Source organism: Fusarium musae, chromosome 3 (genome assembly GCF_019915245.1).
Source record: "Fusarium musae strain F31 chromosome 3, whole genome shotgun sequence".
NCBI classification, from domain to species: domain Eukaryota; kingdom Fungi; phylum Ascomycota; class Sordariomycetes; order Hypocreales; family Nectriaceae; genus Fusarium; species Fusarium musae.
In genome coordinates, this window is record NC_058389.1 from 4,270,800 (window position 1) to 4,283,583 (window position 12,784).

The 12,784-nt window shown below is 48.6% G+C and overlaps 5 protein-coding genes across 5 annotated transcripts; 2 read left to right on the forward strand and 3 right to left on the reverse strand.

Moving 5' to 3' along the window:
• Positions 1-118: 118 nt before the first annotated feature.
• Positions 119-4,785, reverse strand: J7337_004739 (uncharacterized protein; the record flags this gene model as incomplete). The annotated part of the gene is made up of 3 exons (XM_044822428.1): positions 119-1,831; positions 1,876-4,664; positions 4,752-4,785. The coding sequence occupies 3 exons, from the start codon at positions 4,783-4,785 to the stop codon at positions 119-121; spliced, it is 4,536 nt and encodes a 1,511-aa protein (XP_044683761.1).
• A 371-nt stretch (positions 4,786-5,156) lies between these two features.
• On the forward strand, positions 5,157-6,323 carry MRI1 (S-methyl-5-thioribose-1-phosphate isomerase; the record flags this gene model as incomplete). The annotated part of the gene is made up of 1 exon (XM_044822429.1): positions 5,157-6,323. The coding sequence occupies one exon, from the start codon at positions 5,157-5,159 to the stop codon at positions 6,321-6,323; it is 1,167 nt and encodes a 388-aa protein (XP_044683762.1).
• An 83-nt stretch (positions 6,324-6,406) lies between these two features.
• Positions 6,407-7,706, reverse strand: J7337_004741 (uncharacterized protein; the record flags this gene model as incomplete). The annotated part of the gene is made up of 2 exons (XM_044822430.1): positions 6,407-6,594; positions 6,644-7,706. 2 exons carry the CDS (start codon positions 7,704-7,706, stop codon positions 6,407-6,409), a joined length of 1,251 nt encoding a protein of 416 aa, XP_044683763.1.
• A 1,318-nt stretch (positions 7,707-9,024) lies between these two features.
• J7337_004742 (uncharacterized protein) lies at positions 9,025-10,815 on the forward strand (the record flags this gene model as incomplete). Its single annotated transcript, XM_044822431.1, has 1 exon — positions 9,025-10,815. The coding sequence occupies one exon, from the start codon at positions 9,025-9,027 to the stop codon at positions 10,813-10,815; it is 1,791 nt and encodes a 596-aa protein (XP_044683764.1).
• A 24-nt stretch (positions 10,816-10,839) lies between these two features.
• On the reverse strand, positions 10,840-11,780 carry J7337_004743 (uncharacterized protein; the record flags this gene model as incomplete). Its single annotated transcript, XM_044822432.1, has 2 exons — positions 10,840-11,578; positions 11,626-11,780. 2 exons carry the CDS (start codon positions 11,778-11,780, stop codon positions 10,840-10,842), a joined length of 894 nt encoding a protein of 297 aa, XP_044683765.1.
• Between the last annotated feature and the right edge of the window lie 1,004 nt (positions 11,781-12,784).

Consider the following 12,784-nt stretch of genomic DNA (forward strand, 5'->3'; position numbering starts at 1 on the left):
GGTTTTACCTGGGAACTCTACTTTTGGTAACTGACTTCACTTGATGTGCTATAGATGGAGTAAGACAACGCTGATATGATCCCAATTCGAAATGACACTCATTATTATACACCTAGATCTAAGCAACTATCCTTCCCCTTTCCCTCTTTGGTTCTTCACTCTCCAACACCAACGGTCCTCCTCCAGGTCCGCTTGCATCCAAGCTAACCGTCACACCCTTCCTCTCACTCACGGCTCGTATCGACTCTCCCAAATTCCTAAAGTCAACTTCACAAGTCTGAGCCTGATTCTCTACTCCATCTTTGACCTCTCGGATCTCAATACCAGGATATGGGAGCCAACCTTCTCGAAGAGGAATCATGATAAGTGGAATCTCAGCTTCTGTGTCGGATGTTGAGGACAGGGGGTCCTTCTTTGAACCTGGAATGACAAAGTGACCTTTTCGACGACCACCGAGAAGCCATGTATCTCCTGCGGCTGCGACTTCATAGCTATACTCTGTGTCTTTCTTGTGTTGCATTTCAGTGTCCCAGATCTGCGTCCATCTAAGATGCAGCGTAGCAGCGAGCATCTGGTTAACAGCCACAGTTGGGACAGCTCCCGGTTTCTGATCCATTAATTCCGTGACCGGAGTTTGCAGCTCAATATCCGCGGTATGCAGTATAGGCAGTGAGGGTATCTCAACTGGGATGAGGAGTGTGCAGGGGTTATCAGGCTGCGCTGCTGAAATGGTAATTCGAGGATTGGAAGCTTGCCATTCCCTGATAGCAGTCGATATCTTCTCTGTTGCATCAACTTGCGTTCCAGGTACCCGTCCAATGCCAGCAAAGTACTTATCCCAAGGAACGTCAGCTAGAAAGGCAGTAGGCACTGCGCCAAGAAGTGCGGCTCGCTCGAGGTCAATGGGCTGCAGGGTCTTGGCTTCTCTCACAACCAGCGATGTGATGAGTTTCGAGAATGATGCCAAGGAAGGATCATTCAGAGCATCAAATATGGACTTGACAAGCGCCTCCTCGATCTCCGTTTGTAGAATGTTGTAATAGAGTTTCAAATACATAGTTCTCGCCGCTCGCTTACTCGACCTGACATTGGTCTTCCTCTTTATGCGGTAAAGTAATGTCGCGGGTTGCTTCGAAAACACCATGGTTGTATCAGCAGGAGGAACGCCAAACTCGGATTCGAACAGATCCGAGGGCATCAGTTCGCTCTTATACAAGCGAAGAGGACTGTGGCTCGCTGTAGACACGTTAAACCGAGAGTAAAGTGCATTATGCTTGAAGACATCTTGCACGTTGACACCCAAAGCCAGAGAGATGGGAATGATTATCGACTTTGCAAACGTATACTTTTGACCCGACTCAAGCGTGTATGCGACGTCGGCCTTAGCAGATACATTCGCAATGTCATGCTCAACCGAGTAAGGAAATCGTAGAGTGACGCTTGACTCAGCCGGGATTTTGTTGAAGTAGATGATACCACCCGCCTCGGGCTTCTTTGCAAACTCGACATCCGAGTCGATAACTTGGGCTTCAAGAGTTAACATCCGCAGGCCACCAGTAGTGGGCCTGAGACGGATCTCGCAACTCTTGATCGAGTTCCAGCCTGGGTTGAGAGTGAAGTCCAATGTGTTGTTCTTGTCTAGGGAGGTGTGTCTTGTAGCTACAAGATGCACATCAAGAGCACCATCTCGGTGGAAGATGACGACCTCAGGATGCTTGAAGATATCAGTAGTTTGTGGAGGTGGTTGGTTGATGTCGCGTTCAAAGTGAAGGAAGAGGTTGCTCGAGAAAAGTCCAAGATGATCTATCTTGTATTTTCCAGGAATAACAGACTGAAGCTGTTAGCATAATCTCTCAGTTTGGTTCAAGAACTTACTGTGCATTCAACTGTGATGCTGTTTTGCCCAGGCTGTAAAACAATGTCTCCCTTCCTTGAGAAAAGCAGCTCCTTGGTAGGCCCCGGCTCAGAGGCTGTGGCTCGCACATCTATCCCATCCAACTTAATTTCGTCCGGCAACAAACACCACAGATTGATAGTCAAGGAGCATTTGTCCTCTTTGTCAAAATACTCAGGAGCACATGCAAGTTCGATATTTGTAAAGAAGTTGGACAAGTGCACCTTGACTTGTGAAGATAGCGAAGAAGCCAGGTCAAACAAGTTACCCACAACACCCTTCATGGACATTGCGTCCACAGGCTCGGGCTTACCAACCCTCGATACTCTCTTTGAGCGTTGCTCTAGTCTCTCCTTTTCAGCCGCACAAGACTTCGTCAATAGCTTCAGAGCAACTCGCACATAATCATCCTTTGACTTCATCTCACGGAGACAGTGGAGATACATGACAAGCATAGACAACTCGAGTGACGTCCAACCGCTCTCGCCAAAAAATGGTGTGGCTCGGTAGAAATAGGAAGAAGCAGTGCTATACTCCTTGAGATAAAAGTTGAGCACAGCAAGATCTGCCATGCTTGCTTGTACAGCGTGATCGTGGTTTGCAACAGTGTAGTGTCGAAGGGCTTTGTCTGTGAGAATCTCATATAGACGGTAGAAATTCTCTGGGTTGTCAATGGCTGTCTGAAGAAGATTGTTGTTGACACCAGCGTCCAATGGAGGTATTTCCTCTGAAGTACCACTTGTAGCAGGCTGATCATCAAGACTGATCTCTTCAAAGTCTGCCTCAGCTTCTGCGATAATAGGCGCCTCTTTCCAGCCATCACTCCACCCGCGCTTCCTACCCAAGCCATCAAGGATACTTCGTGACAGCATGTAAAGCTCGGCGCGTCTAGCAGCGAGATCCTCAAGACCCGCCTTGAGAAATTGTGATTCCTGATCATTGTTGATTTTTGGCATGCCCGGCCCAGGGAACACACCTGGGCTTAGTGGAGGACGAGTCCCAGGTGCTGGACCTGTTGAGACATGAAGAGACGTAGTTCGGGCAGGGTGCATCATAGTCTTGGGCTCAGGGATGGAGGACTTTTGCTCCTGGCTTTGAGGAGGAGCAAGAGTGGAGGGAGGAATGGGAAGGGATTTTGATGCTGTTTGCGCAAGGATCTGTTGAGCAACTGAGAATGCGAATGATGCGACTACATTGTCAATGACTTCTGATAGATTGGGATCGATAGGAGAGTCATCTTCCTCAGACTTTTCAGATGCCACAGCAGTCAAAATGTCTCGTCGCATAATTTGCGACACTGCCGGGATGAACTGTAGAGTCCTTCGACATATCTCACCCAGGCTTGCAAGATTTTCCGTCTCCTCAGTATGCTTTGGTGGAGGTGCTAGAGGTGCGACTCCATGCAAGACAGAGTCTTGTTGCTCCTTCAACTTGTCGAGCAGATCATCCCTTGATGACCAAGCGTTTCCAAGCCGCAAGAGCAGTGCCATCTGTCGTGCAAAGATATAGCACCGGAAGTCAAACACAGAGACATCATTAGCCAGAATCTTGTCTCTATAAGCCTTCTTGGTGGCACTGATGGGTATCTCATCAAACTGCTCCTTGATAGTCTCATTCGACTGAAGATCCACAGCCTCTTCGTCTTCTGTGTTTCCACCTGGCGCTTTGGCGAGAGCGCTTTTGACAATCTCCTTGAGGTCCTCGGTGTAGCTGAGCATGGCGCCTCCGTGTCTCGTTGGCGAACCTTCATCAGCTTGCTCATTGACAACAGAGTCAAGTCCAACACTGAGCTCATCATATCCCACCAAGGCATCCTCTACTAGACCAACACTCTCAAAGCCTCTTGCCAAGCCTTCTTTGAGGATGAAGAAAGTACAGAAGTTCCATCCTGGTAAACTTCGCTGACTGTCTTTTTCTTTAATATCTTCTTCGTACTGTGTCACGCGCAAGTCGAACGAGGTGAGAATAAGGCTCTTGAACTTGGCAATGAGCTCCGCCCAGGCATTTTCAGCATCGTGCTCATCTTCCGAGTACCCTGTCGGCACCGCAGGAACCACTCTCGGCAGCTGATCATACGGAAGATCATTGATTCCAATTCTGATCTGTGCAACTCGATCCGGTGCTGTCTTTCCAAGGCCAGAAAAGTCGGTCCGAAGCTTCTCGAGTAGCGGTGTTGAGCCAGTGCGCCATCGCGGACCTGACTTTTCTGAATTCTCCTGTGAGCGAGAGCTGGTCCTCGGTTGCGTCGACGCCACCGTATTCGGAAGGACAACGTGTAGAATCAAGTAATCGAACGCATCGTGCTTCTCTTGTTTGCTATTTCGTTTCGGGTTGCTTGATGACGGTATCTGAGTCTTGATCCATTCTCGAATTTCGGCACGAACGGAGGTCTTGTATGTTTCATTGTCGTCGCATCTTACCAGTAGCACCTTGAGATACGGTGTCCGTCGCAAACCAGGAATTTGATGTCGTCGTTGACTCCCAATTGCCCTCGAAGGCAAAGACTGCGTGTCTATCTGATCAGCAGAAGCCGCCTGACCACCAAAGTTCTGCTGCTGAAACCCATCGTCGAGAGTGCTCCCTGATCGTCGAAGGGTGTGAGGAGAAGAAGCTGATCCAGGGCCATCCCCCTGAAGAAGCTCAACGTGAAGCGTGTCGATAGATCGTAGAGGTCCAGCATGCGATTGCCAGTTCAGATTCCGCAACGGCAAACGAGGAATCAATCCCGGGGCGAGGAGCTTGTAAACATCGTGAGGATCGAAGTACTCGACTTGCGACAAGGTGTCGTGTTAGCGGACAACTCAAGGGAGGCTTAAGGTTTACAGGGGAATAAACGCCATAGAAGGTCAGTACTCACCAGTCACTTTTGACGTCGAGAATGGCTGTTCCATGGCAAACAGCTCGAGCGCGCACTTGTCATTGCTGTTTGTCCAAGTAAACAGTCAAGGTACGGATCTCAATCGAGATGGTGTTTAACCGCTAAAGCTGTCCCGAACGAGCTCCAGTGGATAACGATTGGAGACCCCTGTTGACGTACAAGTACCTCCTGGGTCCTTCATGCGCCGGAAGCGGCATTTGTCCGGTCCCAGGCGGTGAGTGCACTTGCGTTGTGTTATTGGTTGGGTGTCATGACGCTATTTTCATTTTGACGGCGGGGTGGCGGCAGAATCTTGGAGGGGCAACATTTTGTCAAGGAATTGCGACTAATAAGCCTGTTAAACTTGTTCATTTCTCTCATTCCCAACCGTTTTGACTCTTTATCATGTCTTCTCTCAAGGCTGTCAAGTACACTCGGGGCCAACTCCAGGTCCTCGATCAACTCCGTCTTCCTCACGAATTTCACTACGACGATGTCTCCAACAGAACAGAGGCCTTTGACAGCATCGCAACTATGCGAGTGCGAGGTGCCCCAGCTATTGCCATCGTAGCAGCTCTCGGTCTAGCTGTTGAACTTCACAATGGAAGCATCACAGCTTCAAACGCTGAGGATACTATCTCTCAAATTGAGGAAGCTCTCGACTATCTCAAAGAAAGCCGACCTACAGCTGTCGACTTGACCAACGCTATTAACCAGCTCAAGTCCACCATAAGAGCGGTTGGAAGCACTGCTACCAAGGAGCAGGTTATCACAGCTTTCATCGAAGAGGCTGAGAAGATCTTTGAGAAGGATCTCCAGACCAACCTCTCCATTGGTGACCATGGAGCTGAGTGGCTGCGTGCCCAAGCTGGTGCCTCTTCTGACAAGAAGATCTCGGTCCTCACACACTGCAACACTGGATCCCTCGCTACATCTGGCCACGGTACTGCACTGGGAATAATTCGCACTCTTCAGTCCAAGGATCTCCTCCAGCACGCCTTCTGCACAGAGACTCGACCTTACAACCAAGGAAGCAGACTCACTGCCTTTGAACTTGTCTTTGAGAACATCCCCAGCACACTCATCACTGATTCCATGGCTGCTTCACTCTTCCGCAACCGCAAGCAAGAAAAGAACATCGCGGCTGTCATCGTTGGTGCTGACCGTGTCGTTCGCAATGGTGACACAGCTAACAAGATTGGTACCTACCAACTCGCTGTTCTTGCCAAGCACCACGGAATCAAGTTCATCGTCGCTGCTCCCACAACCAGCATTGACCTCGAGACTGAGACTGGCGATGGTATCAAGATTGAGGAGAGAAAGAAGGAGGAGCTCACACAGGTCACAGGAGCTGTGATCAAACCCGATGGTACCGTCGATGAGAGCAGCAAGGTCCGCGTTGCTACCGCTGATCAGCGAATCAACGTCTGGAACCCTGCCTTCGATGTCACTCCCGCGGAGCTCATTGACGCCGTGGTCACAGAGAAAGGCGCCATTGAGAAGGGACCTGATGGCAACTTTGACTTTAGCAAGATCCTGCCTGAGCGCTGGGCTAAAATCACTGGTGCATAAGCCAGTTTTACGATGTCATATTTCATTTAAGCGGGCTATCATATCCAACATTAGACTAGAGCAGCGGAAAATTGGGTTTCTATTTATTGCTTCAACGCATGAAGAATCAGCTTTTGGTACCCTTCAACGGCAGTTTCAAGATCAGCAACGGTCAAGTTCTCCCTCGCGCCATGTGCAACAAGAATGTTTCCTGGGCCGTACAGGTACCTCGTGTGGTCACCCTTGAGGTTGGGAATGTCGGTTCCGTAGTTGACGGTGATTTTCTCAAAGCCTGAGCTTGTCAGCGACGCTCCCACAAGAATTTGAAATGGTGTACGTACCATCGACATCGCAATTTGCTTCCACAGGTCCATACCCGTGGGTGCAGTCGAAGATGAAAGCATCCTTGTCGACCTCGTCAAAGATGGCTTGGATCTTGTCATGAACAATGACATGTCCATCAGCCTGCTTTCCGCTCGCAACTCGCACAGCCAGTCCAACCTTGGCCTCCTCGGGAATGACATTAGCGGCCACGCCACCGTTGAATCGACCAATATTGACAGTGGTGTTACCAAACAGCTCACTGCTACCAAGGTCGGTGTCGAGCACTTTAGCAAAGGCTCGAATCATCAGCTCGTTGGCTGACTTGCCGAGCCATGGGTAACCACTGTGACCGGGGAAGCCCTTTGTGGTAACGTCGCAGCCCAGCATGCCCTTGTGTCCGCAAGCAAGCTTAAGCTCTGTAGGCTCGCCAAAGATGACAGCGTCCAGACTGTATGGAAGCTCCTTGGTCTCGATGGCCTCGCTGAAACGGCGCATGCCATCACCCTTGACCTCCTCGCCTACAACGAATAGCAGGACGACCTTATGGGGATCGATCTTTCCGTGCTCGATAAGGTTCTCAACCGCAGTGATTTGAGCAGCAACGCTACCCTTGGCGTCCACACTGCCTCGGCCGGTGATCATGGTCTCTTTTGTAACCTCACCATCATCAATTCCATACGGGATATGCGGTGGAACGACGTCAATGTGGCTGCTCACACAGACCTTGGGATCGAAAGTCTTCTTTCCATCTTGTCGCCAAGCCAGCACATTGAACCTCGGCTTTCCTTCCGGCGTATTATCAAAAGGCTCAACTTCCTGACGCGAAGTAGTATATCCCTTTTTCTCAAGATACCCCTCAAGCCAAACTCCCACATCATGTTCAGTTCCAGAAACCGAGGACGTCTCAATAAGAGACTTGTGCAAGCTCAGTAGCTCGGACCGGTACGAGGGCGCATCGTCGTTGCTGGCAATGACGTCGGAGGAGGGCTTTTTGTCATAATCTCCAAGAACCTGCTGCCAATCGAAAGCAATGGCCAGAGAGGCCGATGCCAGGAAACTGGCGACTGTTGCGATGCGCATCGTGGGGAAACAAAACGGATTTGTTCGTGTAGCTTAAAGTTTTGGGGTGGAGGTTGGGGAATAAGTCAGAAGGGGAGCTTGGGTTCAATTGAGCTCGGACATTGGTGGAGAAGAGCGGAATGACGCAAGTGGCCGATGTCGGGTGTTGTCTGGGGTACCTGGATGGTCTGGTCAGATAAGAACAGAGATAGGATCTTCTTTTGGAGAGGTCAGTGGCATGATATAGTGATCCGTACCTAGACGGGGAATGCCTCTATTTGGAAGGTCTATAAATCGATCGGCGAATAACAAAACCCGTATATAAACGGATGAAAACTGCTGGGTTACCCGGTTACCCCACACTGAACAAACTGTCACAGGAACATTATAGTCTATTGCTCCTTCGAATAGGTTTCTATTCGGGGTTACTCTACATATAAGATAATGTCTTAAATCTCTCAGCTCTAACCAGTCTATTAGTGTTGCTGGTTCTCTTATACGAGAAGCTGTAAGATTACGCCGCGACATTGGGCCTAACCTACACCTTGGACCAACTATATCCATTTCGAACTTACACGCAAGACTTGTCATACCAAGTATGTTCGATGGCAAATTATTATTGCTATAGATTGGTTATCCCATCCTTCTTATCAGCTACTCTTGGTCTCTCCTTTGACTAGCTTGGGGTCAAAATTATGGCTTCCTTTACCGGTTCCTTGGCATACCTTGCTTGGCTCCAGAGTTGTGACACGAACAGTGAAATGCTTCACTCTACACGATCTGGCATTACAATTCTACACAACCTGTTACGCAAGAAATATCGGGTCACGGACCGTCATGTCGGCTTGTCCTTCCGATCAGAGCCGGCTAGTTCCACGATGTTGGAGATAAGCGTAATGCGGGGTTGATAAGTTGTTCTTTTTTCGCAGTTCGACAACTGACAACAAGGATTTTTGTCTTTCCTGTTTAGGACCATATCCTATTGATCCTTATTTCTCGAGTGCGGATGGGATCTGAAGCCGATTGTGCTCTTATTCCGTGTTATTGCACTGCTCCAAAAGTTTGAGGATCAAGGCTTGAAGGCTGGTGGTGCTTGGTCTCCTCTATTCCGAAGATTCCGGCCGAATCTACATTTTCTTTGACATAAAACAAAAATTGCTTCTTCTTCCTAGACATGTCTACTATTTTGTAAGTTCTATTCATGGTGTTTAAGAGTTGGGAGACGTCGGGACAAATTTGTAGGGGAAACATGCCATCAGCCTGTAAGCCGTGGCGTAACTAATCCAGATTATCAGGTAATTCTCGTTTGAAGTGAAACACTCACTGCTGGAAAGAAATGATGGGGTCCATTGACGAGGTTTCATGGACCGGAACGGCTTATGTTCAAGGTCGAGCCACGGCCAAACTCCTTGCGAGTGATCTTGAGCTGAGCTTCTGGGGAGGCGTTGACCCCCAGACCAGTGAGATCATTGACCGACACCATCCATTGAGTGGAGAAAATCTCCAAGGCACTGTCCTCGCTATTCCGGGAGGTCGAGGATCATGCACAGGTAGCGGTGTTATGCTTGAGCTGTTGCTCAATGGCAAAGCTCCTGAGGCAATCATCTTTGAGAGACGAGAGGACATTCTTACTCTTGGAGTCATGATTGCAGAGGAAGTCTTTGACCATTCTATCCCCGTCGTGGTTTTAGACAAGGAAGACTTTCGACATCTCATTCGACTGAGTGGACAAACAATATTTGTGGACGATGGTTATGTGTCCACTCACCCACCGTCAAAACACCGAAAAGGTTCAGTGATAGACACAGAGAGCGGTCTTATTCTTGAAACGACACCAGCTCTAGAGGGAATAAAGCTCTCAACACTGGATCAGGAACTTCTAAGAGGAGACTACGGCGACGCATCACGCGTCGCTATCAGAATCGTCCTCCGCATGGCGCACCTCCTAGGCGCAACACGTCTTATGGATGTAACACAAGTCCACGTCGACGGGTGCGTCTACACTGGTCCTGCAACGCTCGCTCTGGCTAAAAGGCTTCGAGACTGGGGCGGTAAAGTCCGAATTCCAACGACACTCAACTCTTTATCAGTTGACCAACAGCGCTGGCGGGCTCTTGGTGTCGATACTACTTTCGGAGAAGCAGCCGATGCGCTCGGAAAAGCATATACAGACATGGGAGCTAGACCGACATTTACGTGCGCACCTTATCAGCTTGAGAGTGCACCTAAGCTTGGTGAGCAGATTGCTTGGGCAGAGTCGAATGCCGTTGTTTATGCGAATAGTGTTCTGGGGGCGCGAACCATGAAGTACCCAGACTTTCTGGACATCTCGATTGCTCTGACAGGGAGGGCGCCCAGAGGAGGCCCTCATCTCGGTATCAATCGACTGGCCTCTATTTGTGTAAAGATCGTGGGGCTGGAGGACACGACAAGACTTGATGATTCATTTCCACCATTACTGGGATACTATGTTGGAACTTTATCGACCAGCCGAATCCCTGTGATAACAGGGCTTGAGAGGCTTGGTCTCTCAACAGATGACCTGAAGGCCTTCGGTGCGGCTTTTGCCACGATATCGAGTGCCCCAATGTTTCACATCGTGGGCATTACGCCAGAGGCACAGACGCTTGAGACAGTGCTCGCCCCTGGATCCACCTCTGCTGAAGTCAAGCTGGGTGATTTGGGAATATGCTGGGATAAGCTCAACAGTGCACCAGCAAACCAACCCATCGACCTAGTATCACTGGGCAACCCACACTTCTCCCTCACCGAGATACGAAAACTCGCAAATCTTTGCAAAGGGCGACGAAAAGCCTCTAGAGTATCCCTTATCGTTACGTGCGGTCGATCAGTGTATAAACTCGCTGAACAAGCAGGTCTTGTAGCCCAACTAGAGGATTTCGGGGTGCAGATATTGACAGATATTTGCTGGTGCATGGTAACAGAGCCTGTGATCCCAACGACGGCAAAGACAATCATGACGAATTCTGGGAAATATGCCCATTATGGGCCGGGCCTTACAGGGAGGGGGATGTACTTTGGTAGTCTGGCTGGGTGTGTTGAAGCTGCTTGTTCAGGAACATATGAAGCTGAGAAGCCAGGGTGGCTTGAAAATAAAGGAGCCATATAGAACTTAAATTCAATAGGAGAATTCCTAAGAGGACACGAGATTTTGTTGACCAGCAACCCATGGATCAGCCTTCGTCCCTTTTTCAGCAGCCTCCTCCAGAATAGGCATAAGAATTCGTTTGCTTGGTGCATCGAACAAGCAATCGATCCAGAGAACAGACTTCAATGCCACATGCAGTTCTGGCCATGCACATATCCCCAAGCCATCCATGACTTCTAAGAACCACTCGTCAATGGCTTCATCACAACCAATTTGTACAGAACTTATTCTCCAAACCACCAGAAGCCACAGAAAAACAGCAGTGGGCAGCTGAGTTGTAGCCTTCTTCAACTCCATTAACGCGTCCCTGAAGGACCCATCCAGATATGCTTGTCTTTGCTTCATATCTCTCCATCTGAAGAAGATACTTGCAGCGAACGTCATCATTCCAAGTCGAAAAGCGTTTTCTGAAGCTGATTCTGGAGACAGAGCGAGTAGTCGGTAAAGAATCGACACCATGGCTTCGCTAAAGATGTTGGGTTGAAGTTTTCGACCAGTTTGGCTGGCGATGTTGCTGAGCTTTGCGAACTCTTCGAAATCTCTCCACACGTTTGATAACCTAGGATCAAGATTTTTCAAAAAGGCTTTCATATCGTGGCTCGCATCCGGATACTTCTTTTTATGACGGAGTAAATTTTGGCTTGAAAGATATGGATTCCAGGATATGTCTTTGTTGAAGAATACAGGCTTGCAGCCGAAGCGAAGGGCTAGACCAATATCGACTCTACCAGATGTTAGATATTGTCCGCATAAACGGATATAAGCACTTACCTGCAAACTTTGGCTGGTAATCTGGGATTATCAAACCTCAACATCTCAAGTCCACCCCTTAAATCCACTATCCTCGCCATCCCAGCAGCATGATTCTCAGCCGCTGTCCGATCACCTATCATCTCAGCTGCCAGACCCAGAATAACGACTACCATGATGGTGGCATCTGAAATAGACGTTGGGTCTGCAGGATTATTTATTCGTGCCTGAAGAAGCCTGAGCGTTTTCAAAAAGTGAAAATTTGCAAGACTACCATAGTCTCGTCCAAGAAGCATGTCGAAGTATGCTTCTACCGAGAACATTATAGAGTGGAAGTATACTTGGTCGACTAGGAGGTTTGTAGTCCAGGATGATTTCATCTCATCAACTTGGAGACATATTTCGGGAGGATATAGTGATCCTCTCATCCCGTGAAAAGCTCCTTGATATTAGCTCGTATAACAAGTTCAAGAGAGAGGGACTGACATCGAAATATGTCATTTTCCATATATGGCTGCAATTGCTCGGGGAAATCAAGTAAAGAGAAGTTCGTCCCAACGCGGCCTGGTATAGTACCATCAGGAACCTGTAATGTCATGCGTGCTTCCTTTTGGTTTAATATCCATGATGTGACCCGACCTTGATCTTTTCGAGCTGAGTTAGATCGTGCACGACTTCTGACAAGTCTTTGATTCTCTTTGGATTTCTTTGATGGTGTCTGGGCGATGAATGTGAAGCTTTGGTCTACTTAGGTTAGTCAATATGTGATAGCTGGCTGGGAGAGATCTTACTGCGAGACGACTGCTGGTTCGATTTTAGCATGACTTGACGTGAGAAATGCAACCCGTAGATCGCATAAGTTGATTTTTACAAGATCCTGAAGTGAACAGGTCGTTAAGTCAACGTTAGATTAAGTGTGTCAGCTCATTTGCTGCCGATGTCATCACGGATTTCGGGCTTATTAACTCCGAGCGCCTAACTTGTGGAAACCATATAAGAACATCTCAAGCCACATTTGACATGGGATATGATTTAATTATTTGAATCTTCATGGTTGATAGTAAAATTAATCACAAGTCTCAGAAAGTAGAATATAACTGTAAGAAAAAGCTGAGAGAGGACTTGGATATCCATTTTACGCCGCTTGGCTTAAATCAGTGGTGATCCAACACAGATCGAA